This window comes from Diabrotica virgifera, chromosome 4 (genome assembly GCF_917563875.1).
Source record: "Diabrotica virgifera virgifera chromosome 4, PGI_DIABVI_V3a".
NCBI lineage: Eukaryota > Metazoa > Arthropoda > Insecta > Coleoptera > Chrysomelidae > Diabrotica > Diabrotica virgifera.
In genome coordinates, this window is record NC_065446.1 from 99,962,321 (window position 1) to 99,988,626 (window position 26,306).

The window sequence follows — 26,306 nt, forward strand, 5'->3', positions numbered from 1 at the left end:
AGAAAGCCGATGTAGTTCCGTGAGTGTGGAGTATCTATCGTGGAACGAGAAGTAGGCCAGGTCGAGAGTAAAAGAACCTCCTTGAGCCAAGAGTGTCCCGGTAGCTGATAGCAGTTTCGAGAAAGGTAGAACACAGCATCACGACAGACGCAGGAACGAGAGCTATACGAGCTAGTTTTTCAAAGGAGAACATCACTGGAAGCCAGGACGAGGTTTGATCGCAGCCAAGGATAGCAGGAAAGGGTTTTGTGTGAGGACATTTTCAGTTCACCAGGAAAAGGTCAGTCTCATTTGTTTGGACATGAATGTATGGGTTTTTCGTATTAAATTCCACATAAAAAATTGAATAACATAATCAATAATATCAGAAAAGCTTCATCAAACTTAAATAGAGTTGTTCCTAATAACTCCTAATAGTTAAATGTTAATAAAAACTTTCAATTGAAAACCAAAAGGAAATAAGATTCCCATTTGTAAATGTTATGTTTAAGAATAATAAGAAATAGCAAATATTAAGCATTGATTGCCTTTTAAATAAAATAAAAAATATTTTGATTATAATTGTAACCCATATGTGTATTTTTTTTACTCTTTTCTTTTCTATCCCGATTAGGAACCATTAAGAAATATTTAGAAGCCACGGAAGTAAGTAATTAATTTATAATTCGTCCTGAGATTGAAAACATATTGATATGTGATCTGGTTAATTAATTGGATTAGTATTAATACATTGATTAAATTAAGTAACATATAAGAATATTATCTCATATCAATAATCAAGATCACATCAACTGTCGTCCAACGTGGAAAGCATTGTAAAGTATTTCTAGTGGCAAATTTGAAGGATAGAAAGAGTAAAGCCGGTATTTGAAAATTTATATGCCTGTGGTAAAAAGTGAGATACTTACATTTGATAACATAAAATTTTAGATCTCTTTAGGTACAAATTTTACATAACTGATTTAATATTTTATTTTTACGATATTTACATTTGATATATTTATTGACAATTTATAATATTTGGGTAAAAAAAAGCCGTATTGGTAACATACTAGTAAAATTTCATATTTGGCGGGGATAATACTTCTTGAAAACAAATGTCTGTGACAAGAAGCCAAAGCAAGGATAACAAAAAACAAAAAGAACATTCAGACCAAGAAGATATTTTAGACACGACAATCATGGCATCAGAACAGCAAGAATTATCAGGAATAGATAAACTATTACAACTGATGCAACTCCAGTCACAAAAACTGGATGACAATCAAAGAGAAACAAAACAAGCAATGGATGAAGCAAAAAGGACGATGGATGAAAATCAACGTGAAACGAAACAAGCCATGGAAGAAACATCAAAGAAAATGGATAAAGTGGATCAAAAAATGGATGAAACACAGCAAAAAATGGATGACAATCAAAAAGAAACAAAACAAGCAATAGAAGAGAACAATAAGAAAATAGAGGAACGCATAGAAAAGTATGAAAAGGAAATAAAAGGATGTTTGACAACAATGAAAAACGAGATAGAACAGCAAGAAATGAAAATTAAAGATCACATGCAAGAACAAGAAATAAAAATGAAGGAGTTAACGAATTGCCAGAAAAAAGAAATGGAAAGTTTGGAAAACAAGTTGGAAAATGCTATTCAAGTAGACAGAGAAGAAGTGGAAAAAAGAATCACAGAAATAGAAAAACAAGTCACGGAAAACAGGACGCAACAGAATGTCGGAGAAAGAAGAGAAATGGTTATACATAGCACAGATGACGTGAAGATAAGGTTTGGCGGGGATGTAAGAAGATTACACCCAGTGCCGTTCATAAATAGCCTGAAAAAGAAAATACAGCACATCGGAAATTTCGATACAGCAAAAGAAACTATCAGAAACCATCTCAAAAATGAAGCAAGCCTATGGTTCGATTGCAAAGAAGAAGAATTTGACAGTTGGCAAGAATTTGAACAAAAATTTTTGAATTATTTCTGGGGAAAAGTCCAACAATTGGAAATTAACAAGGAATTGCAAAATGGGAAATACAATGATAGGATGGGTATATCAGAAAGGACATATGCATTACAAATTTACTATAACGCAAAACATTTACAATATAATTACTCATCGGAACAATTAGTCGAACTGATTGCAAGACATTTCGAAGAAACGCTGGAAGACCATATCACATTGCAAAACTACAAAGACATAGATAGTTTATGCCAATTCCTACAAATAAGAGAATTGCGTTTAAGAGAAAGAAAATCAAGAAGGTCGCGAGAAGATTACAGGCCCCGAGAAACACAGGAGTACAGAGATAGAAATGAAAATAGGAGGGACGATACAAGACGAGATTTTAATCCCAGAAGGGAAAACGAAAATAGAGACAACGGAAGAGGAAATTATGAACAAAGAAATAGGCAATGGAATGAGGACAGAAATCGAGAATACCAGAATAGAAACACCACACGCTCAAATCAAGAAAACAGAAATAATGGTAGACAAAATGAACAGGGATATCGAGAAAACCGAAACAGATCCGACAGACCAAGAGAAAATAGAAGAGAAGTAAATAATACCCAGACAGATGAATATGACGGAGAGAGACATTATGACGAAAATATAAACAACGATGAGCAACCGGCGTTTTTTCACGACGGCGCTCACTAAAAACCAAAAATCAAACAGGAATTTTTTGTAACCCCAAGGAGTTTATTAAATTGGCAAGAAACAACGAAAAGAAAAATGGAGTTAATTTAAAATTTGTGGATGGATTTATCAACGAGAAACCAATTAAAATTATGATAGACACTGGATCTGAAATAACATTGGTCAACAGAAAACTAATAGAAGAAGTTAACTTAACAAATTTAATTTACAAAATACCTAGGGTAAATTTAGTGGGCGCAAACAAACGGACATTGGCAACTATAAATGAAGGCATACGAGTAATGGTACGACTGGGTAAGAAGATGTATGCACTACAATGTGTAATAATGCCAAACATGTCACATGACATGATAGTAGGAGTTGACGAATTGGCAGAAAAACATGTAGTGATAGATTTTAAAAATAATACGATGAATCTAACAGAAGAAAAAGAAGAAGAACAGGACAAGGAACAGGAGAAACAAAATACGGACGAATCAGGTAAAGAACAAACAGTGGAAATGAATTTGGCAACGAAGCAAGGACAAAGAAGAAAAGGGAGAAAAAGTCAGAAAAAGACAAAAGAAAATGAAACCTGTGGCTCCTCAAAAGAAGAGTTGAGCCCAGAAGAAGAAAATTTGAGAGTATCAGAAACAAAGGAAACCTGGGATTCCTCAAAAGAAGAGACGAGCTCAGGAGAAGAAGAAATAAAGCAAAAAAATGAAAGCGAAAAAGATATGATCGAAACAGTGGCATTTGAAGAGGAGGCATATGAAAACGTGGATGCAGAATACACGGTAAAAGTATGTGAAAAATCTGAGGAAAAAGACAGAAGATTAATATGGGAAAAAGGGAAAGACAACATAATAGCCGACACTCTAACACAGGATGAGGACACTGAAAATAAGGAAACAATTACTCTACAGGTGGGACTAATTAGAGTAATACAAGAAGAAGGGGTATAAGACGTAGATTAAAGTAAGGAAATATACAGGGAGTTGGTTTTGCCTCGAGAAAATTTATTTAAAAATGCAGATAAATTTTATCGAATACAAGGCGGGGATTTGTTATATTTCTATTTGATATGAAAATTAAATTTTGATAATTATAAACAGAATTCAATTTAATATAAAATATTTTCAATTTTCTCAACCACGGGCATATAAATTTAAAACAACCTGTATACAACAAATTGTTATATTTAATTTTAAGAAGTGATTAGAATAAGCGTACGAAACTCGGAACAATGTGCTTAGATAAACAAAGTGAATGACGCGTACCATTATCGTTCTTCTCGGAAGGTCGATCGTTAGCCTATGCTAAATAAAACTCAGTGAAATAGATGATAGTTCATTATCGTTTTTCGCGGAAGGTTTCGATCATTAGCCTATGCTAAATAAGACTCATTTGAAAGAGAGAATAGGTCATTAAAATTTGTAAATAGTTAGAAAGTATTTTAGAATGGGAATTAAATATTTTCTTTTGAAATCCATTAAGCATATTTAGAAAGATTAAAAATTGGTTTTGAGGAATATTACGAATGAGAGTTGGTGGTGGAAGATTGATTTGTGAATCTGGAAGGGATATTTAGAAAGTAGGGGAATGGATGACAAAGTGAGAGCAGAATGTTTTGAGCTGTCGAGAAATGAAGTCGAGTAGTAGACGGTAGTGTACGCAGAGTGAGAAAGCCGATGTAGTTCCGTGAGTGTGGAGTATCTATCGTGGAACGAGAAGTAGGCCATGTCGAGAGTAAAAGAACCTCCTTGAGCCAAGAGTGTCCCGGTAGCTGATAGCAGTTTCGAGAAAGGTAGAACACAGCATCACGACAGACGCAGGAACGAGAGCTATACGAGCTAGTTTTTCAAAGGAGAACATCACTGGAAGCCAGGACGAGGTTTGATCGCAGCCAAGGATAGCAGGAAAGGGTTTTGTGTGAGGACATTTTCAGTTCACCAGGAAAAGGTCAGTCTCATTTGTTTGGACATGAATGTATGGGTTTTTCGTATTAAATTCCACATAAAAAATTGAATAACATAATCAATAATATCAGAAAAGCTTCATCAAACTTAAATAGAGTTGTTCCTAATAACTCCTAATAGTTAAATGTTAATAAAAACTTTCAATTGAAAACCAAAAGGAAATAAGATTCCCATTTGTAAATGTTATGTTTAAGAATAATAAGAAATAGCAAATATTAAGCATTGATTGCCTTTTAAATAAAATAAAAAATATTTTGATTATAATTGTAACCCATATGTGTATTTTTTTACTCTTTTCTTTTCTATCCCGATTAGGAACCATTAAGAAATATTTAGAAGCCACGGAAGTAAGTAATTAATTTATAATTCGCCCTGAGATTGAAAACATATTGATATGTGATCTGGTTAATTAATTGGATTAGTATTAATACATTGATTAAATTAAGTAACATATAAGAATATTATCTCATATCAATAATCAAGATCACATCAATATATCGGTTTTAAAACGTTCTCCTACGTCTTCCGATGCCTAGTCGCCATTCACTTCGGTCCATCCAAAGGTCTTCATCCAATTCTCTTTCTCTCATTTCTCGATTTATGCCTTCTCTCCAACTCAGGCGGGGTCTTCCTCTTTTTCGTCTACCATGAGGGGTCCACGTTAGGATTTGTTTCGGGAGTCGTTCTTCGGACATTCTTTGTACGTGTCCATACCATCTAAGCTGTTTGGTACTAATGTCATCTACTATTGTGTGTTTCACATTCATTATTTCCCTAATTCTGTTGTTGGTTACCCTTTCTAATCTTGATTTTCCTGCTGAGCGCCTCCAGAAATCCATTTCTGTTGCTTCAAGTTTTCTCTTGTATCTTTCTTTTATTTGCCATACTTCACTGCTGTAAGTGATTATACTCTTAACAATTGTATTGTATATTCTATGTTTGTTGTTGTTTGATATTGACTGGTCCCAGAGGATGCTATTGAGAAGGGTAATTGCTTTTCTTCCCTGGTTGTTTCTTTCTTCTATCGTCCGGTCTACGCTTCCTTCTTGTGTGATGGTCATACCAAGGTATTTATATGCGTCGCAATGTTTAATAATTTCGCCATTCCCCAGTGTAAGGTCCTGCTGTGTCCCACCGATACACATATATTCGGTCTTCTTTATGTTTATTTCCAAACCACCTTTTTTGTACTCCTCTATTAATTTCCTTGTCATATATTCTATATCATCGTAGTCTTGCGCTAGTACAAGTTGGTCGTCTGCAAATGACAAAGTGTATATTGTATTGTTGCTGATCGGTAATCCCATGTTTTTGCATTTGCGTTTCCAAAGTTTTAGAGTTTGTTCGAGGTAGATCTTAAATAATGTCGGTGAAAGGCAGCACCCTTGTTTTAGGCCTTTGCTAATTTGGAATCCTCTCGATAGCCTGCTTCCAACTTTCTGAGAATGATATATTAAAAACTGAAGAATATATTATTTACATAAAAAGCATTGGAAAATAAAAAAATTACACTAAAATAGCAATTTCGTCAGTGGCGTAGAATTTGGGAAGGGTCAACCAGACACTATCCCCTGTCGTACGCCTCTGGTAGTAGCTCTAGAAACGTTTATTTATCTTAATTTAGTAGGGTGTACAGTACTTACACTTTCTGCCAAGTATGATAAGGATAGGCCAAATAATTTTAAAGTACTGGATACAAATAATTTTTAAATTTTAAAATCATATGAATCATATCATAAATTAATCAAAATAACTGTGCCGTTTCATATTTAACTTCAAATATCTCGAAAAATAATGACTTTATCGTTACCAATGAAGAGTATATTATTTACGTAGAAAGTATTGGAGAATCTAAAAATGGCACTAGAATAGTAATTCCTCCAGTGGCGTAGAATTTGAGAAGGGTCAACCATTCACTATACCCTGTCACACGCCGCTGGTAGTAGCTAGGTACGTTTGTTTATCATAATTTAGTAGGGTGTATAGTATTCGCACTTTCTGCCAAGTATGAAAAGGATACGTCGAATAGTTTTAAAATGCTGAGCAAAAATAATTTTTAAATTTTTAGATAAAACACCCTGTAACTCGGTAAGGAACCACATTTTATTTAATTGTTTTAGGTTAAATCTTCGTATTTTGTTCTAAGGTTTCTCCAGTTACTATATGGACAATTATTAATGAAACATCCTGTATAGTCTAAGATCCGATATAAGAACCACCTTCACCGATCTGTTTGATGGATAATAATTGTTGGATATGTAATTTAGTATGTTAAAATACATAACAAACAAACGGTGCCCGATATAATTTTATCCAGATTATAATTAATTAATAGGTATTTAAAAAATTACTTTTTTTATAAATTCTATTAAAAATTTTTCGGCCTGAATAGATATTATTTTAGATTTTTTGTATCATTTTAAACAGAAATGGTCTTTCGTAATTTTTCTCTTAAGTTAATCGTTTTCGAGTTATAAACAATTTAAAACTGAAAAAAATAATGAAAGATGACGATTTTTAAGGCTCAAAAACAAGTAATAAATATCATTTTTGAAATTACGAAGTACCTAAATTCAAGTTCAAACCTTATTCTTGATAACTTATTTTGGGCTTATTTCATTTTAAAACATTGTTTTTGAGTTGTTCATGTAGTCCGATCGCCGTCTTCACATAAGGAAACTTCCTCATTAACAATTAATATATTGTTATATTCCTATTTGAAATGAGAAATAAAAGACTATATTTGAGGCGCTCAGAGCAACAGTGGCCTAACCCACATTACACAATTTTACCAAAACACTTTTACTACAATAAAGTTATGCATTAGTTAAGTATTTTCAGATGTAGATTGGTTCAAGCAACTATTATTTGATCTACTCTGCATCTGAAAATATTTAAATAAGGGATAACTTTAATGTAATTAAAGCGTTTTAGTAAAATTGTAGGATCTGGGTTAGGCCACTGTTGCTCTGAGTGCCTCATTTATATTTAAAATTCAAATTAAAATAAAAATTTTCATATTTCTCAACCACGAGCATATAAATTTTGAACACCTTGTATACGACAAATTTCGGGACGAGTTTCTTTGGATCGCAACACCAGAAAAGAAGGAAACGTGTTTTGTGTGAAGACATTGTCGAATCATCAGCAAAGGTCAGTTTTATTATTTTTGTTGAGACATGAATGTATGGTTTTGCGTATTAAATACCACAGTGCATATTGAACTACACATTTCACTATTATAAAATCATCAAACCTCAATTAATTTTGTTACTTATAAATCAATATAGTTGATTATTTTTATACAATAATATTGATAAAATAAAATTTTTTATATCAACAAAATTTGAACAGGTATAACATCCTGTATAACTGTATAGCAGAAGTAGAGAGATTCATAGTTAATTATTAAAAAAAAAAACACATTTGGAGACAAAAAGAAATAAGATTCCTATTTTCATAATTGTTAGATAAAATAAAGATACCTAGAAGAATAAATAAAATTTGCAATAATAAACATTTATTTCCGTTTGATAAAATAAACGACTTTTATAATTTCTAATTGAAATTCATAATATGTGTATTATTTTATTCTCTTTTATCTATCCCTATTAGGAAGCCACTGAGAAATATTTTGAAGCCACGAAAGTAAGTATTGATAGCATAATTTAGCCCTGAGATTTACAATTTATTTATGTTTTGATTTGTTTGATTAATGAGATAATTAATTGATTAATTAATCAAAGTAGATCACAACAATATGTATTAATATATTTTGGAATTGGATTTGATATTTGAAATTTGAATTTTGATTTTGGAATTTAGGTTTGTTAAATTTATTATTTAAATTTTGATTACAAAAATAATATTTTTTGCTTGTGTTTTTAAGCCTTGAGAATCGTCATTTTTCATTATTTTTTCAGTTGTGGGTAAATTGTTTATAACTCAAACATATACATATGGAAAGAATGGAAAGAGCTGAGGCAGTAGCGTAACTAGTCTGACTGTGCCCCAATGCAAGTATTCCCCGTGTTCCCCTATTCGTAGACTCATTTTCCAGAATATCAGTTTTTTGCGAACCCCCCCCCCCTAAGGCCTGCGCCCCAATGCACTGCATTGGTTGCATTGGCGTTAATTACGCCACTGATCTGAGGGAAACCTATGTCCAGCAGTGGACGCGTACGGGTTAATGATCATGAACTAGAAAAAGATCAACTTAAACAAAGAATTACAAAAGACCTTTTTTAATTCGAATGATCCAAAAAATCTAAAATAATATCTCCCCGTGCCGAAAAAATTTTAGTAGAATTTATAAAAAAAAAAGTCATTTTTTAATTATTAATTAATTATAATTATTAATTAATTATAGTCAGAACTCAGAACAAAATTATATCGGGCTCCCCTTGTTTTTGTTTTATAATTTTTAACATACTAAGGGCCGGTTGTTCGAACGCTAATCAACAATGATCATTATCAAATATTTAATTACTGTCACCAACTGTCAATGTCAACTTTGATTATGTTGCTGAAATCATAATTATTGATTACAATTATGAAATTACTTAATCAATTATGTTAATAATTGTTATGTTAATTGATTAACTAGTCTCTAATTATAATCAATTATGTTTTCAGCAACCCAATAAAAGTTGACATTGACAGTTGGTGACAGTAATTAAATATTTGATAGTGATCATTGTTGATTAGCGTTCGAACAACCGGCCCTAAGGGCCCTAAGGGCCGGTTGTTCGAACGCTAATCAACAATGATCACTATCAAATATTTAATTACTGTCACAACTGTCAATGTCAACTTTGGTTGGGTTGCTCAAAACATAATTGATTATGATTATGAGACTAGTTAATCAATTAACATAACAATTATTAACATAATTGATTAACTAATTTCATAATTGTAATCAATAATTATGTTTTCAGCAACAAAAGAAAAGTTGACATTGACAGTTGTGACAGTAATTAAATATTTGATAATGATCATCTTTGATTAGCGTTCGAACAACCGGCCCTTAATTATTACATATCAAATAATTTTTGTCAATTAAACAGATCGGGTTACCTACACTATTTTTAATGTGAAGATGTTTTATCCTGTATTTGCTTATTTCTGAGCTTGGCAAATTTTAATGGCATCATCTAATTTTTAAGTCTACCATTCTCAATAGTTTCTCTTCCAAACTCATACCAAACTTAACTCATAACCAAAAAACGAAGCACTTTTTTGAGGAAAACTCATCTTTTTTAAAGTGTTTAAAAAATGCTTATTTTTGTTTTAAAAAAATTTTTCAGCATCAGAAGTAAACAAGTTACGCTCAAAATAAAGTTGGCCCCTTTTTTGGTAAGAAATCGAGAAAATCACTCCCTCATTAGCATTTCAAATGAACTTAATAATTGTTACCACTTCACAAGTTTTTTACTCGCGTATGTATTGATCATAATATGATCTGTAAGTTTCATCGGTTCAAAGTCCTTATTTTTGAAAGAGCTGTAGTTAAAAGGGCTTGAACGAGTCACTTATCACAAGTGTATGCAAATTTAGAAACACCGAATCTTAACCATTTTTTGTCTTACAGAAAAACAAAAAAATACAAAATATTCAGAAAAGTAAGGCCGACTTTTTTTATTGTTTAAGATTTTTGGTATCTCTAACAATTTTTAAGATATTTTGAAAAAAAGCATTTCTTTCAAAATTAAAATTTTTAAAAATTTTACTTTAAAACCAAATTTTTTCAAAAATAAGCACTTTGAATCGATGAAACTTACAGATCATATACACACAACATAACTAAAGTAACTTGTGAAGCGGTAACGATTAATTTCATTTAAGTTGCTAATTGGGGGGTGATCTTACTGATTTTTTTTTTGTCAAAACAAAAGGGACCAACTTTATTTTGAGCGTAACTTGCTTACATTTGGTGCTAGAATTTTTTTTATAAAAACAGAAATAAAACGTTTTTTAAACACTTTAAAAAAGTTTTAATGTGTTTTCCCCAAGAATGCTTCATTATTTGGATATTTCACATTGAATTATTCTATTTGGAATTTTTAGAATATGAACCTATTTTTCATTAGCTATAACTCTGCTTTTGCTAGGTATAGAGACCTAATATATACATCGTTTTTTTCACTTTTTTATAGGCTATAGTTTTGCTAAGAATATTTTTTTCGACAAAATGCTTACGGTTTGAGTTATTTGCTATAAACTGTCTAAAAACGTGGTTATTTTGTTGAAAAATGAACATATGTATTTACTTGCAAATAACTCCAAAAGTATTGATTTGGTGAAAAAACTGTATAAAACAAAAGTTGCTTAAAATTAGTCAGTTTATCCATTTCGGGACTTATCTTGGACATATATTTTTTCACCCCCGAGATGGGGTGAAATTCACCCCCAGGGTAAAAGCACACATCGGCACCATATCACTTTTTTTCTTTGACATGTTATCTATGTGTATGCCAAATTTCATGTCAATCCAAGCGGTTCTTTAAAATATACAGCAAACACCGTGAAAGAATGTACTATGACGGATTTGAACGTCCTCGTAAGATTCGAACAGCCTTTAACCGAACCAGAACAAATTTCGGATGATGCGCCAGCTCCCTCTACAAATGGGGTAAATTTGCCTGGCCTACTTCTGATTGTGAAGCTGCAAGGTACAAAACAGACGATAAGGCACATAGTATAGGACTGCCCACGAGGAGCATACACGGGCGACCATACAAACATCGTAATGGCAATCGAAGAGTCAAAAGCGATGAAGAACGTTTAGGCTGCTTTGCACGTAAAATACTCAGACATATTTATAAAAGTGTGCAAAAGAACGGATGATGGTTTACACGCTATAATTTTGAGCGTTAGCGCATTTGTAGTAAACCTAGTATAGGTAGGCCCATCAAAATAAAAAGGCTGCGCCACTGGGCCAGCCTGGGCCACTTAGGGAGAATTAATGAGATGAAGTTGTCAAAATTATGACGATGATATAGTTTTGACGGTTATAATTTTAAGATATAAAAGACGAAACGGAAAGCCATTTGATCATTCTCGGTGTGCTGAACGGAGAATAATCAAGAAGATATAATAGGTGAGTTAAGTATATCCCGACCGTATTCCGAACCCCGTCGACTTGGCGTCCTGAGCGATTTCGACGTTTCATTTACCCCATCCTATACGAGAGGTGATCGTAATTCCTTGCATGTCTTTCCCCCCTGGCGAGTTGAGCGGGATATCCTCTCCTTATATGTCCATTTTACATTAATAAATAAATGCAATTCCTATCGTCGTTTATTATCATTCATTCATGTATCAAATATCGTCACATCGGCCCGAGGTTTACGAAAGTCCGATATGTAGATTGTAATTAACTAGCAAATTAACGAGTAATTAACGCTAATTATTTTATCTTTTGTATGTTTTGGTTCTAAAATAAATATCTCAAAAACGAATACTGCTTTCGACTGAATTTGCTACCCGATATCATCACAAAATGCATTTATTTATAACTAAAGAGAGGATGGAGTGAGGCATATAAGTAAACGCAGAGTCCGATTTATCGACCAGATGGAAGAAGACTTACGAGTCTTCATTACTTTCCATTCTTTCCTAGAACTAAGGCCAAGGATAGGAAAGAATGGAACCTGATTCTAGAACAGGCCAAGACACCGGGAATTGTAGAGCCAATGATGATGACGAATAAAAAGAAAAAGGAATAACAAAAACCTGAGTATACTGTAAAAATAATTACACTTTTATAAAAAAGAACTTTTTTTGTAATAAAACCTTTTTATTATTTATAGGAAAATAATAGTTATTTATGATATACAGAGAGGGGCTAAATTATGGAATAAATTAATTTTATCTAAAATGGACGACTTTGGAGAAAAATCGCGAAACAGGTCGATTTTTATTTTTAAATTACAATTTTTTTGCATATATTTCATACTAGTGACGTCATCCATCTGGGCGTGATGACGTAATCAATGATTTTTTTAAATGGGAATAGGGGTCGTGTGGCACCTCATTTGAAACGGTGTTCAATTCTCTATTCAGTAATATAAATAATAATATCATTATTTATAGAGGGTGACCAAAAAAATAATTTTTGAATTAAATTAATTGACGCAAAAAGAAGAATGTATGTAATTTATTTAACTAAAAATACATTGTATTGCTGTCAGTAAATAGAAAAAAATGCTTATTTCAGAAATAAACATTTCTTTTCGCTTAAATTAAATCACAAACAGCCTCCCACCTACCACTTGGCAGTTTGAACATTTAATTTAAGCGAAAAGCAATGTTTATTTGCCAAATAAACATTATTTCCTATTTTCTGACAGTGATAGAATGTATTTTGAGTTAAATAAATTGCATACATTCTTCTTTTTTCGTCAATTAATTTAATTTAAAAATTTGTTTTTTGGCCACCCTGTATAAATAATGATATTAATGTTTATATTATTGAATAGAGAATTGAACACCTTTTCAAATGAGGTGCCACACGGCACCTATTCTCATTTAAAAAAATCATCGATTACGTCATCACGCCCAGATGAATGACGTCACTAGTATGAAATATATGCCAAAAAATTGTAATTTAAACATCAAAATCGACCTGTTTCGGGATTTTTCTCTAAAGTCGTCCATTTTAGAGAAAATTAATTTATTCCATAATTTAGCCCTTCTCTGTATGTAAGTGTTAAAAGTACCTACACGTTTAAGGCACGCATGTGAAAGTTTGCAAAATGAGCGATAGCGAGTTCTGCAATTCACATGAGTGCCTTAAAAATGTACTTTTTAACACGCATATCATACAATATTTTTTCTACAAACGTAATTACAGGACAATATCTACAAAAACTTTTACTTGAACTTGACTGACATTCCATTTTTATATTTTTTTGACATTACATTAAAATTGTCTATACGGTAAATACGAATTGCAGTGCCATAAAATTTTTTTAAAGCACTAGTGCCTTAAAGTAGTATAATGGGATTTATCTCATTATTTAGATATTTTAGAAATCCTTAAATTACCTTAAAGTATTCGTTAGATGTTTATTTATAAAACAATAAATATTACGCATATTTGTTATAATAATTGCAAAGTAGAACACCTCAGTTAAAGTCCACGTTTTGCTTACTCAACAAGGTTGTGATTATTCATTTTGACACACTAACGAGAATATATACAAACATATTTACATAACGAAGTATTTGATAAATATGGGAACACGATCAGATTTGAGTGATTAGTGGGTCAGTCGAATTAGTTAGTTAGGTTTGAGAGGTTGCTGCCGTTAGAGCAGAATAATGTCACCTATCAACTGAATACATTTATACGGTATTAGTTTAACCAAATACAGAAGTTATGAGTACATAGTGCCTTCCTGTTAAACAAACCCCATTCCAGTATAGTAAATATCCAGTTACCACCATATGGCGACCTGAGAGACGGACTGGACTTCTGAGGCAGTAGACAACAGGAACAAAGATGGCAAAAAACTGGAGGAAACGAAGAAAATTTGGGGTAAAGTACCAATCCTCATACTAATTGGTATCGTTAGATGGAATGGGACGAACTATATGGAGCTGGAGAGACCAACGACAAGGGAGTCCAAATGGTAGACGTCGACATGGACGAAGGTTTGGAGACATGGGGTCACGCCCAAACGTCAAGAGGACAAATGGAAAGAAATGGACAATGCCTAGTGGACAAATGTGTACCTAATCGTGAGTAACTTTTTAGCTATTTTTTTTTTAAATTGCATATACAGTCTCACAGATATGAATTTTTTTTATTAATATAATATAAATATAATCCTTTTAGAAGAACTAGAATTATTAATTTTCGCTTTAATATAATTAAATTAAGTAAATTTTTTTTCGTATATTATTAAGTTTTAGAAGTATTTCACTAATTTAGAAGATTTTTTTTGAGAATTACATATCATAGATAATCTTAATCGATAGTTTTGTTTTAATAGAAATATAACAATTCTTATATATTATATCGTAAGAAATAATATAATTATTTTTAACCATACGGGTACGTAAATAAGTTTATTTTGATTGATGTATTTCTGCACTTTTTGCATAAGGAAGTTAATTTGTTTATAACAGTATTTACTATTTTTAAACTAAGTACTTCGAGTATAATATTATGATGATATGACGTGTTTGACATTGAAAATTGAAACGAATGAACTACATAGGAATTCGCTAAAACCACAAATTTTTTCGAAGAAAGTTTATTATGATAAATAAAATTAGCCTGAAAAATATATTAGTTTTCGAACAATATGTTTATAAGGAAAGATAAAAGAAAATATTTTAAGATGTTGGAAAGAAATTGGAAAATCCAGCATAAAGGACTTATTATATTAGGGACGGAAATGTCTCAATCAATGAAAATTTTTGTTGAGAAATGCACGTAAATACAAAGAAATGCAAAGATTTTTACTTATGATAAATATGACAATACCAAGAAATGAATCCTAAAAAGGAAAAATTAAAAATGACTATGGAAAAGAAATTATTTTTTTTTAAATGAATAATCATTGTCAATTTTTTTATATACAAGGAGTATTATTATTCCACGTACATAGGACTAATAAAATTCGTCCTCGTGAGAGAGCCCACAACTACTACCATAATGGCATATGGAATTTTTATTGAGTAAACGAATTTCCTCGTGAGAGAGTGAATTATTTTTATACAATGATTTGTGACGAAAAGAAAGTCAGTTAAGAAATTATGATGAACTGATATAAGAAGAAAAATAAAAACAAAACAAGTTATATAAATACACTGAAGTAACGGAGTTATATTAAAGGAAAAGAAAATCCCATTTGAGGAAAAAGACAAAAGAAGATTAAATATTAAGACTTGAAAAGTTGCCCTAGAGAAAGACAAGTATTAAGGATAATTTGAAGAAGATTAATGTCAAAAGATCTGGAAAAATAGAATAATTGAAGAGAATTTTGTACCTACAGTACAAAAAGTTACAGTACCTACAGTAAAAAGTACTATTTAAGAAGAATACTTTGTATGGCTTCAAGTAACATAATTATTAGTATAATATATAAAATAACTTTAAATTTATATAATATAGACGATATACTTACTTTATTCGAATGAGGTCATGTAAGACTGTATTTCAATTAGAGAAATAGAGATTATTTTTGTGACGTAAAAGTGACTATTCGCGTGAAGAAACTGAACTTCTATTTAGCTAGTAAAAAAAAATTAGATTAACTATTTAGCTCTTGTAGGTTTTTCTCATTAGTAGTTTTTATGTAAATATTTTAATGGACGTCCAGACTTAATATTAATTACTCAGCAATTGCAAGCTGAAATTTTCTTTATGTAAGGAGATTTTCATGATATTTCAGGAGATTTTCATTAGTAGGAGATTTTCATGATATTTTTTTAACAGAATATGGTCTATTTTTATTCACACTTTCTTTCGATTTTTTTTCATAATTGAATGCTGAATTTTTTTTTGATACCGACTTTTTTTTTAATTTTTTAAATATCGGTCGAATTTTAGTATAAATATTTTATAATAAAGTACAATTAAAGACAATTTAGACAATTAAAACCAACTCTTGTCAAATAAAAGGTACAAAATGAAAATTAGAAGATATTAGCATACCCATTTCGTGTTTTGAAACTAACTGGATCTCACCTAGACTGAGTATATCAGATCAGACAGGAATTTAGGGATGCAAGATATAGAACTATTTTTGTAAGCGCACAACTATCCATTTTGTCTTTTTGGAACAAACCTTCTCACGACTAAGGACGTGCAAAAGGACCGGAAGCAAATGCAAGGATATAAAGTTGCGAAAAACTACCCACCAAGTAGGTAAGGGTTAGAAAATGAAGAATTTATGAAGCAAATGATATATAAATGAAGAACTATGAAAATAATACAAATATAGGAAGGAAGATATATGAAATATAAAGTAAATGATAAAGAAATAATGAAGAAACATGAAGAAGAAGATTTTTGTTTAATAGTACACGATGAAGAAAGTACTAAGTATAAAGAAAATGAAGAAATATGTAATTATTGTGAAGTACCAGACAAGAAGAAGAAAAAAAGAGATAATTTCTAATAGAAGAATATGTAAAATTTGAGAACATCAAAAGATTTGTCTTAAGGGTCTAGTAAAGAAGTAGAATTAACAAGTAAGTTCAAATGAAGGAGTTGTAATTTTTTTTAAACCTCTGAAATTAAAGTAAAGTATAAAATACAATTTCTAAGTATAGATTTTCGCGAGTCATAAGAAAAGATTTAACTAAGAATAGACGATGTTTGATAATTAGTAAAATAAATTGTATATATATGTAAATTTTGTTTATATATTTTTTTTTGTAAAAATTTGTATAAATCTATACATATAACGTAGACAGTTGATGATGATAGTAAGAAAATTTTTTTCTCTTCGGGGAGGAAAAAGGAAGCACGGTACATGGCTCAGAAAATTTTCTTTCCTAAGGGGGATGATATAATGGGATTTATCTCATTATTTAGATATTTTAGAAATCCTTAAATTACCTTAAAGTATTCGTTAGATGTTTATTTATAAAACAATAAATATTACGCATATTTGTTATAATAATTGCAAAGTAGAACACCTCAGTTAAAGTCCACGTTTTGCTTACTCAACAAGGTTGTGATTATTCATTTTGACACACTAACGAGAATATATACAAACATATTTACATAACGAAGTATTTGATAGATATGGGAACACGATCAGATTTGAGTGATTAGTGGGTCAGTCGAATTAGTTAGTTAGGTTTGAGAGGTTGCTGCCGTTAGAGCAGAATAATGTCACCTATCAACTGAATACATTTATACGGTATTAGTTTAACCAAATAAAGGAGTTATGAGTATATAGTGGATTCCTGATAGTCAACCCCATCACCAAGGAAGTTAAATATCCACTTACCACCATAGTAGCATTTTTAACGCTCGTATGGAGTGCTAAAAATTGCATTTTTAACACGGTTGTAGAAAAAATAATTTAACGATAAACGATTTAACGATAAAATGCTTAAAATTCCAAAAATTACACTCTAATAAAAATAGTTATTTATGAAACAGTTCGTGAAGTATGCTTTTTGCGAACGCACGCGATATTTAGAGCACGAGCGACAACGGAGCGAGTGCTATACATCGCGTAAGTTCGCAAACAGTACTTCACGCACAGTTTTATACAATATTTTATCTACGATAAACAAATATAAAAACTGTATTTCTTCGTCACGGGAATTCATTTCTATTCTACAATTTTTAAAACTTTGACATTTAAAAATCCTAACTACTTTCAAACCACAAAACTGTCAAAAATTGCTCATATTGTCATCACCATGACAACGTGAAAGTTAATGATATTTGATTATATGAAAGTGTGCCAAAAAACCCATTGAAAGTATGCGAAAAAGTAAATCCCATTTAAAATACATTGTTACTTCACGCACACTTTAAACTCTTCACGCGCTGCTATCTATAATGGCAGTTTTCACAAACTAAAAACTTAGTAGGTGGGGGCAAAGGTACGCATTTTCTAAATTTTCATCTCTAGTGAATCTCCTAATGCTTGAATTGGCACAGGGTATAGATGAAAGTGAAATTGATACATTTTGTAATCATATTAGGCAAATGGAAATTCTTCAATATTATTTTTGTAGTGTTGATAACTTTTTGAAAAAAAAAATGTAAATGCGTACCTTTGCCCCACCCAATGGGGCAAAAGTACGCACGTGCGTACTTTTGCGGATTTGAGACATTTTGCAATTGAGACAAAATTAGCTGATAGAATATCAAGCTCAATTTGATATTCACTTTGAAGATTGACTTGAAACATGCATTTGCCAAGTCTATCTCACTGGGGGCAAAGGTACGCACTGCGAACGTTTGCCACATTTCAACGTTCGCAGTGCGTACCTTTGCCCCATTTGTGTGAGTACTTTTGCCCCATCCGGCAACCAATAATATATCTAACCTCAATATGAAACTATGCACATATGAACTTCGAACTGTCATGTAGAAGAAGACTTCTAACAATAAACTTTCAACATGCCTAACCAATAATAATCTGAGTTTGAAAGATTAAGAATTACAATCAATCAATTTTTAAAAAAAAATAGATCAAAAGGTACAAAAATAATTTTTATCTCATTTTTGTTGTTGTGTTCGCCCTGATTGCGCCAAAGTTTCTCATCCAATGCTACTGAGTAGTACAAACATATGCCACAAGATGTTGTCGCCAACATATAAGAAGTTACTGAAAAATGTAAGTGCGTACCTTTGTCCCGTGCGTACTTTTGCCCCCACCTCCTATACATAATATGACATAGAGTAGATAGAGTACTTTTTATAATATCACTGTTTTGTTATTGTACATGTACTAGGACAACATGTTTGGAAAGAACAATTAACTTAAAAAATATGAATTTTTAGTTGGTGTATTAACTGTTATTTATAATTACGATTCCAAAAATTACACTAGTATAAAATAGTATTTTTTTATAATACCATTAATACCACGGTTGTTTAAAATGGTATATATAATTTTAAGTATATAAACTTTTAATTATTTATTAAAACAACTAAAAAAAGATACGCAACACTTTAAAGCATCATTGCATCAGTCACATTTTTAAAATAGTTTGAAATTAAAAAAAAATCGATTTATCCATACAGTGTGATTGGTCAGTGGGGTAAAGCTTTGTAGATCCGTTATAAGTAGTAGATAGTAATAAAAGTTAATAACAAAAATTGTAGCCAACTTTGATTACAGATTGATAATCAGTAATCGTAAATTGTAAGTTTTAGACAATTATTCAGTCATTGTTTACTTAAAATTTGGAAAGATTTAGACCCGTAATTATTAATAATTTTGCACTGAAAAATAAAAATATCTCGAAAACTAATAAATTTACACATAGAGAATGTTATAAAAAAATTATAGTATGGTAATGGTACTTTTCGATAATGATATAAAATATTACTTACCTATTACTATTATTTAAAATTACTGAGAAAATAATGTACTTGCGTTTTGACTCACCCTGTATTCAATATAAAGAAAATTAGCAAAACAAACATTTACGAAAATTTTGACAATAAATAAAAAAATATGACGTCAATAAACCATTGACTTTGTGCTTGCTTTTATTTATACAGGTAGTTAAACTTGCTACGATTTTCATTCAAAATCGGTTATAACTTTGTAAATACCCCGTATAACATACCAAACCTTTATATTTTTGTAATCGAAAAGTTACGAAGATTTCGAATATAAAATAAAATACAGGGTGTTCTATTTAAAAAAAACATAAGTTTGGTCTGCCACTATGTTATCGAACCACTATGTTATCCTGTAACATTCTAACTAATTTTGTAATGTGAAGTTCAAAGTTCGCTACAATTCTTGTTAAGTTTTATCGCTATACATTACTATAACGGATCTACGGAGCTTCACCCCACTAATTAATCACCCTGTATAATAACAGTTAAATATTGCATTGTTAGCGAGTTCTAAAAAAGGTTCATAGTTTCTTTTATAAAAGAAACTATGAACCAAGCTACAGCTACATACTACCTAAATGAAAATGAATACACGAACCCTGTACCATTAAACAGGGGAGTCAAACAGGGAGACACTCTATCACCCAAACTGTTCACCTTAGTTTTGGAGGACGTTTTTAAAAATCTAAATTGGAAATATAAGGGAATAAACATCAATGGCCGCTACCTCAGTAATCTACGATTTGCGGATGACATAATCCTGATAGCTACTCACCTACAAGAACTGCAAACCATGCTTTCAGAACTACACACAGAATCTTCTAAAATAGGACTGAAAATGAATTTAAACAAAACAAAAGTCATGCACTCCGAAGAAACGATGACAATAATAAACAACAAAGTTATAGAAAAAGTTGAAGAATATATATACTTAGGACAAAAAATAATACTAAATAGGGAAATTCAAACGGAAGAAATAAAAAGAAGAAGAAAGTTAGCATGGGCAGCATTCGGCAAACTGAACTATATACTCAGAAATCAACAAATTCAACTACATCTTAGATCTAAAGTTTTTGATGCATGCATTATTCCGATATTAACATATGGGGCACAAACATGGACAGTCGCAAAAAAGAATATGAACATACTCAGAGTCACTCAACACACGATGGAAAGAGCAATGCTTGGCATATCACTTAAGGACAGAAAAACAAACACACGGGTAAGACAGAAAACCAAAGTCACCGATGTGGTAAAAAAATCACTAAAATTGAAATGGGAATACGCTGGACATGTAGCTAGGAGCGATCTTAACAAATGGCACAGAACAATTCTAACCTGGAGACCACTCGAACACAAAATACCGAGAGGCAGACCTCCTATGAGATGGACAGATGATCTGAAACGAACTGCCGGGAAAAATTGGCTACAAGTAGCGTACAACAAAAAACAATGGAAAGGAAGACTTGAAGAAGCTTATGTTCAGATGTGGACGTGAATGGCTAGACGAAGAAGAAGAAGAAGAAGCTAGTTCTAAGCTATCCTGAAAATTTCAGGTGTCTAGGTAGCCTAGAACTATTTTTAAAATGGATTACAAAATTTGCGGTTGTCCGTGACAACCAAGCCAAGTATATAAAAAGGTTTTAATTTATTTATGTTTGAATTCCTTGCATACTCTATCCTTACAAATCATTTTTATTGTAGGTACAAAATGAAGTCGAGGCCTTTAAAGCACTAGACAAAGCTCTAGAAGTTGGATACCGTCACATTGACACAGCTACCGTCTACGCAAATGAACACATCATCGGAAAGGTTCTCCAAAAGTGGTTTTCAGAGAAAAAACTTAAACGAGAGGATATTTTTGTAACAACTAAACTGAATTTGTTTAATAGCTTTCCCGACAGCGTAGAATCTAGTATAAAGGAATCATTAATGAAATTACAACTGGATTATGTAGATATGTTTCTTATACACGCGCCAGTGGCACTCAAAGTTTTTGAGAACAACACCATACTAGCTGTGCCAAATGACCATTTGGCTCTCTGGAAGGTAGTACACATATATCGTGGGCGTACTGGGAAAATCCACTAACTCACAAAAGTAAAGTTTTGAGAAAAACGCATTTAAACATTATTATACCTTATGGCTTACCTCCTAAAATTCGGGTACAGTGGCTGTTCAAGTTTTGGTACCTGGATATGATTTTGAAGGATATTAACCACAGGTGGTGTGCACATACATGTACAAAAAAAATTGGCAAATCATTACTTTTTTCATGAAAACTTAGAAAAAGATGGAGCTAGTTGATTTTCTTTGTCATTGAATGTACCGATTTAAGCACGGTGGATGACGAATTTGGAGATATACGATTTTTCCTGTTAACATATTGATGTTTGTGGATTTAATGGTATTAAAATGTCAAAATTGAAAAAATGGAGTTAGTGGATTTTCCCAGTACGCCCACGATATTTTAATTTCGTAAATTTTTCCATCTATTTTCCGTCTTGAGCTTCTCTCATCCAATTTGTGATAATACGGTTTATACCATACGTCCTTTTATACAGGGTGAGTCATGAGGAACTGTACATACTCCTACATCGTATAGAGGGTCCTATGGGGAATACCAAATGACCATTAAAAAGTGTCTGCTCCAATTGTTTAATAATATACAGGGCGTGTTTCGCATTTTGACAGAAATTTGTATTCGTCATAATTTTTGAACGGTCAGATCGATGTGTCTCTTATTTTGGTCAATCGTTACACTATTACCACCTAATCAACTGATTTATTCAAACTAGAAAAAAATCAGGCCGGGCTTTAAAAAATTAGTTCGTTTGGGTCTTAGAAAAAATTTCACCCGTATACGTTTTTTGAAAACTCTAATATGAATTTTACAAATTAGACAAATAGGCTATTAAAATGGCATATTAATTTTTTTCCCCACAGGATTACTTAATTTTTTATAAAAAATCAAATTTAACCATGAATAATTAAAAGTTTGGTAAAGTGAACCATATATTTAAAAAAATTAACTTTTATTACAAAAATTAATTTTTTTGAACAAATATTTCATTTATGTTATTACCCAATCAACTGATTTATTCAAACTAGAAAAAATCAGGTCCGGCTTTAAAAAATTAGTTCGTTTGGGTCTTAGAAAAAATTTGACCCTGTATACACTTTTTGAAAACTCTAATATGAATTTTATAAATTAGAGAAGTAGACAATTAAAATGGCTTATTTATTTTTTCCCCACACGATTACTTAATTTTTTATAAAAAATCAAATTTGACTATATATGAATAATTAAAAGTTTGGTAAAGTGAACCTTAGACTTAAAAATATTAACTGTTATTACAAAAATTAATTTTTTTTGAACAAATATTTAATTTATGTTACCACCTAATCAACTGATTTATTCAAACTAGAAAAAATCAGGCCCGGATTTAAAAAAGTAGTTCGTTTTGGTCTTAGAAAAAATTTCACCCTGTATACGCTTTTTGAAAACTCTAATATGAATTTTACAAATTAGAAAAAATGACATATTTATTTTTCCCCCACACAATTAATTAATTTTTCATTAAAAAATAAAATTTGTCAAAATCGGAATTTTAACCTAAAAATGAAAAAAAAAAAATGAAATCACGGTTTAACTCGCTACAACTCTGTTCCATTTTAATATTTTTTTTTCTGAAATTTTTACAGCACATATCTCTTACCATTGTGAAGACTATGAAAATTGTTGTAGACTTTCAGTTTTCTTCTCGTAAGTTATGAATTAAAAAAAAATTTAAGTCGCAAAAATTAAGTGAAAAAATTTAAAATTTATCTATTTGATCACGTCTATGTTAAACTATAGAGTCCAAAGAGAAGTGTTATGGGGAGTTTTAGATCTAGACGTGTTATAGAAAAAAAAATGGTGAAACTTTTAATTTTAAGAAAAACGTTTAATTTTTTTTATTTTTATGGTAAAATCGCGATTTTGACAAATTTGATTTTTTAATAAAAAATTAAGTAATCGTGTGTGGGGAAAATGAATAGGCCATTTTAATTGCCTGTTTGTCTAATTTGTAAAATTCATATTAGAGTTTTCAAAAAGCGTATACAGGTTGAAATTTTTTCTAAGACCCAAACGAACTATTTTTTTAAAGCAGGACCTGATTTTTTTCTAGTTTGAATAACTCAGTTGATCGGGTGGTAACATAAATTAAATATTTGTTTAAAAAAAAATTAATTTTTGTAATAAAAGTTAATTTTTTTAAATCTATGGTTCACTTTACCAAACTTTTAATTCATAGTCAAATTTGATTTTTTTATAAAAAATTAAGTAATCGTGTGGGGAAAAATAAATACGCCGTTTTAATTGCCTATTTGTCTCATTTGTAAAATTCATATTAGAGTTTTCAAAAAGCGTATACAGGGTGAAATTTTTTCCAAGACCAAAACGAACTAATTTTTTAAAGCCGGACCTGATTTTTTTCTAGTTTGAATAAATCAGTTGATTAGGTGGTAATAGTATAACGATTGATCAAAATAAGATACTAGTCCAGAAAGCCACTGCGCATCCGCTAGGAAAAATATTCTAATTCGGATTTTTTGCACAATCTTACTCAAAAAGAATGATGAATTCCCGAAGAGTTTTTTGCAATACAGTATTCAAAACTCCTTTGTTTTTTAATTGATAATCAAGTGTGCGCGACACTATTTTCCACCGACAGTATGGTGCAAATGAAAGGAATAAATTCGTTATTTCGTAAACAGGCGACTTTAAGGAAAAATTCTGAAACAGGTCGATTTGTATTTTTAAGTTACGATATTATGGCATATATGGTATACTAGTGACGTCATCCATCTGGGCGTGATGACGTAATCGATGATTTTTTAAATGAGAATAGGGGTCGTGTGCTAGCTCATTTGAAAGGCTCTTCAATTCTCTATTCATTAATATAAATATTTATATAATTAATTATACAGGGTGTCCTTCTACTTCATTTTTTGTCAAATAATTTAATTTAATAAAAATTTTTTGGACACCCTGTTAAATAATTATGTAAATGTTTACATTACTGAATAGAGAATTGAAGAACCTTTCAAATGAGCTACCACACGACCCCTATTCTCATTTAAAAAAATAATCGATTACGTCATCACGCCCAGACGGATGACGTCACTAATATACCATACATGGCACAATATCATAACTTAAAAATAAAAATCGACCTGTTTCGGGTTTTTTTCTTAAAGTAGCCGGTTTACGAAATAACGAATTTATTCCTTTCATTTGCACCATACTGTATACACATGCAACGGTGGAAAATAGTGTCGCGCACGCGTGATTAGAAATTAAAAACAAAGGAGTTTTGAATATTATATTGCAAAAAACACTTCGGGATTTCATCAATCGATGTTTAAAGAATATCCACCTACCTTGGCAACATTCAAATTTTCAGTTTTTCACATAGTTTTTGAGGGTTACAAATGGCCGATTTCGCAATTTTTCAATTTTTAATCGCTTATATGTCAAAAACTATCATTTTTAGAGAAAAGTCACTAAAGACCTTTTCTGTTTGGAATGGTCCAAAAAACCTAAAAAAACTTTGTTCCATGCAAAAAAAATAATTTTAGGAAAAAACAAAAAAAAAACGTTTAAAAAATTTTTGACCACCTTTTGGTTCTGGCAACATGCAAATTTGTTAAAAGGAGTCTTTTTTGAGTAAGATTGTGCAAAAAATCCGAATTAGAATATTTTTCCTAGCGGATGCGCAGTGGCTTTCTGGACTATACACATAGATCTGACCGTTCAAAAATTATGACGAATACAAATTTTTGTCAAAATGCGAAACTCGCCCTGTATATTATTAAACAATGGGAGCAGACACTTTTTAATGGTCATTTGTTATTCCCCCTAGGGGCCTCTATACGAGGTAGGAGTATGTACAGTTCCTCATGACTCACCCTGTATGTAGTCGGTGGTCGTTCTCTGCTTCGATATACCTCTTGTTTTGATCGCCATTCCATAATCTTTCTAGTCCATCTAACCGTCAAGCTGCAACATGTCCGGCCCAAGCCCATTTAGCCATGGTTATTCTTTCAACTGCATCCGTGACTCATGTTCTTCTTCATATTTTTATGTTTGGTACTTAATCTCTGATGGTAATAACTAACACTGATCTTTCCATAGCGTGCTGTGTAACTCTTGTTTTATTTATTGTTCCTTTTGTCAGAGTTAGTCTTTCCGCACCATATGTAAGAACCAGTAAAACACATTGGTCAAAAACCTTCCTTTTCAAACAAACTGGAATATTAGGCTTGAAATTGTTGTTCAAGCTACCAAAGGCAGCCCATGTGAGAACTATCCTTCTTTGAATTTCAGTTGTCTGATTATCGCGTCCTAAGTGAATCCCACGCCCTAGATATTTGTAAACTATCACTTGGTCGATGCTATGGCTTTCAATTTGAATTTTATCGCTGACTACAAGGTTGGTCATAAATTTTGGTTTTGGGGTGTTAATTTTAAGACCAATTATTTTTGATGGGTGCTTCATAGAAGGTTTCCAGTATTTTTGTAGCTTTATCAACTCTTCTTCTTCTTCTTCTTCTTCTTCTTCTTCTTCTTCTTCTTCTTCTTATTCT

General features: G+C 31.4%; 1 protein-coding gene across 1 annotated transcript in view; it reads left to right on the plus strand.

Annotated features, from left to right (window-relative positions):
* Positions 1-26,306, plus strand: part of LOC126883871 (prostaglandin F synthase 1-like) — a 39,970-nt gene that overhangs the window by 5,542 nt on the left and 8,122 nt on the right. Inside the window, exon 2 of the mRNA XM_050649549.1 lies at positions 21,378-21,722. Coding sequence (XP_050505506.1) covers positions 21,378-21,722 — 345 coding nt within the window. The remainder of the gene's footprint in view (positions 1-21,377; positions 21,723-26,306) is intronic.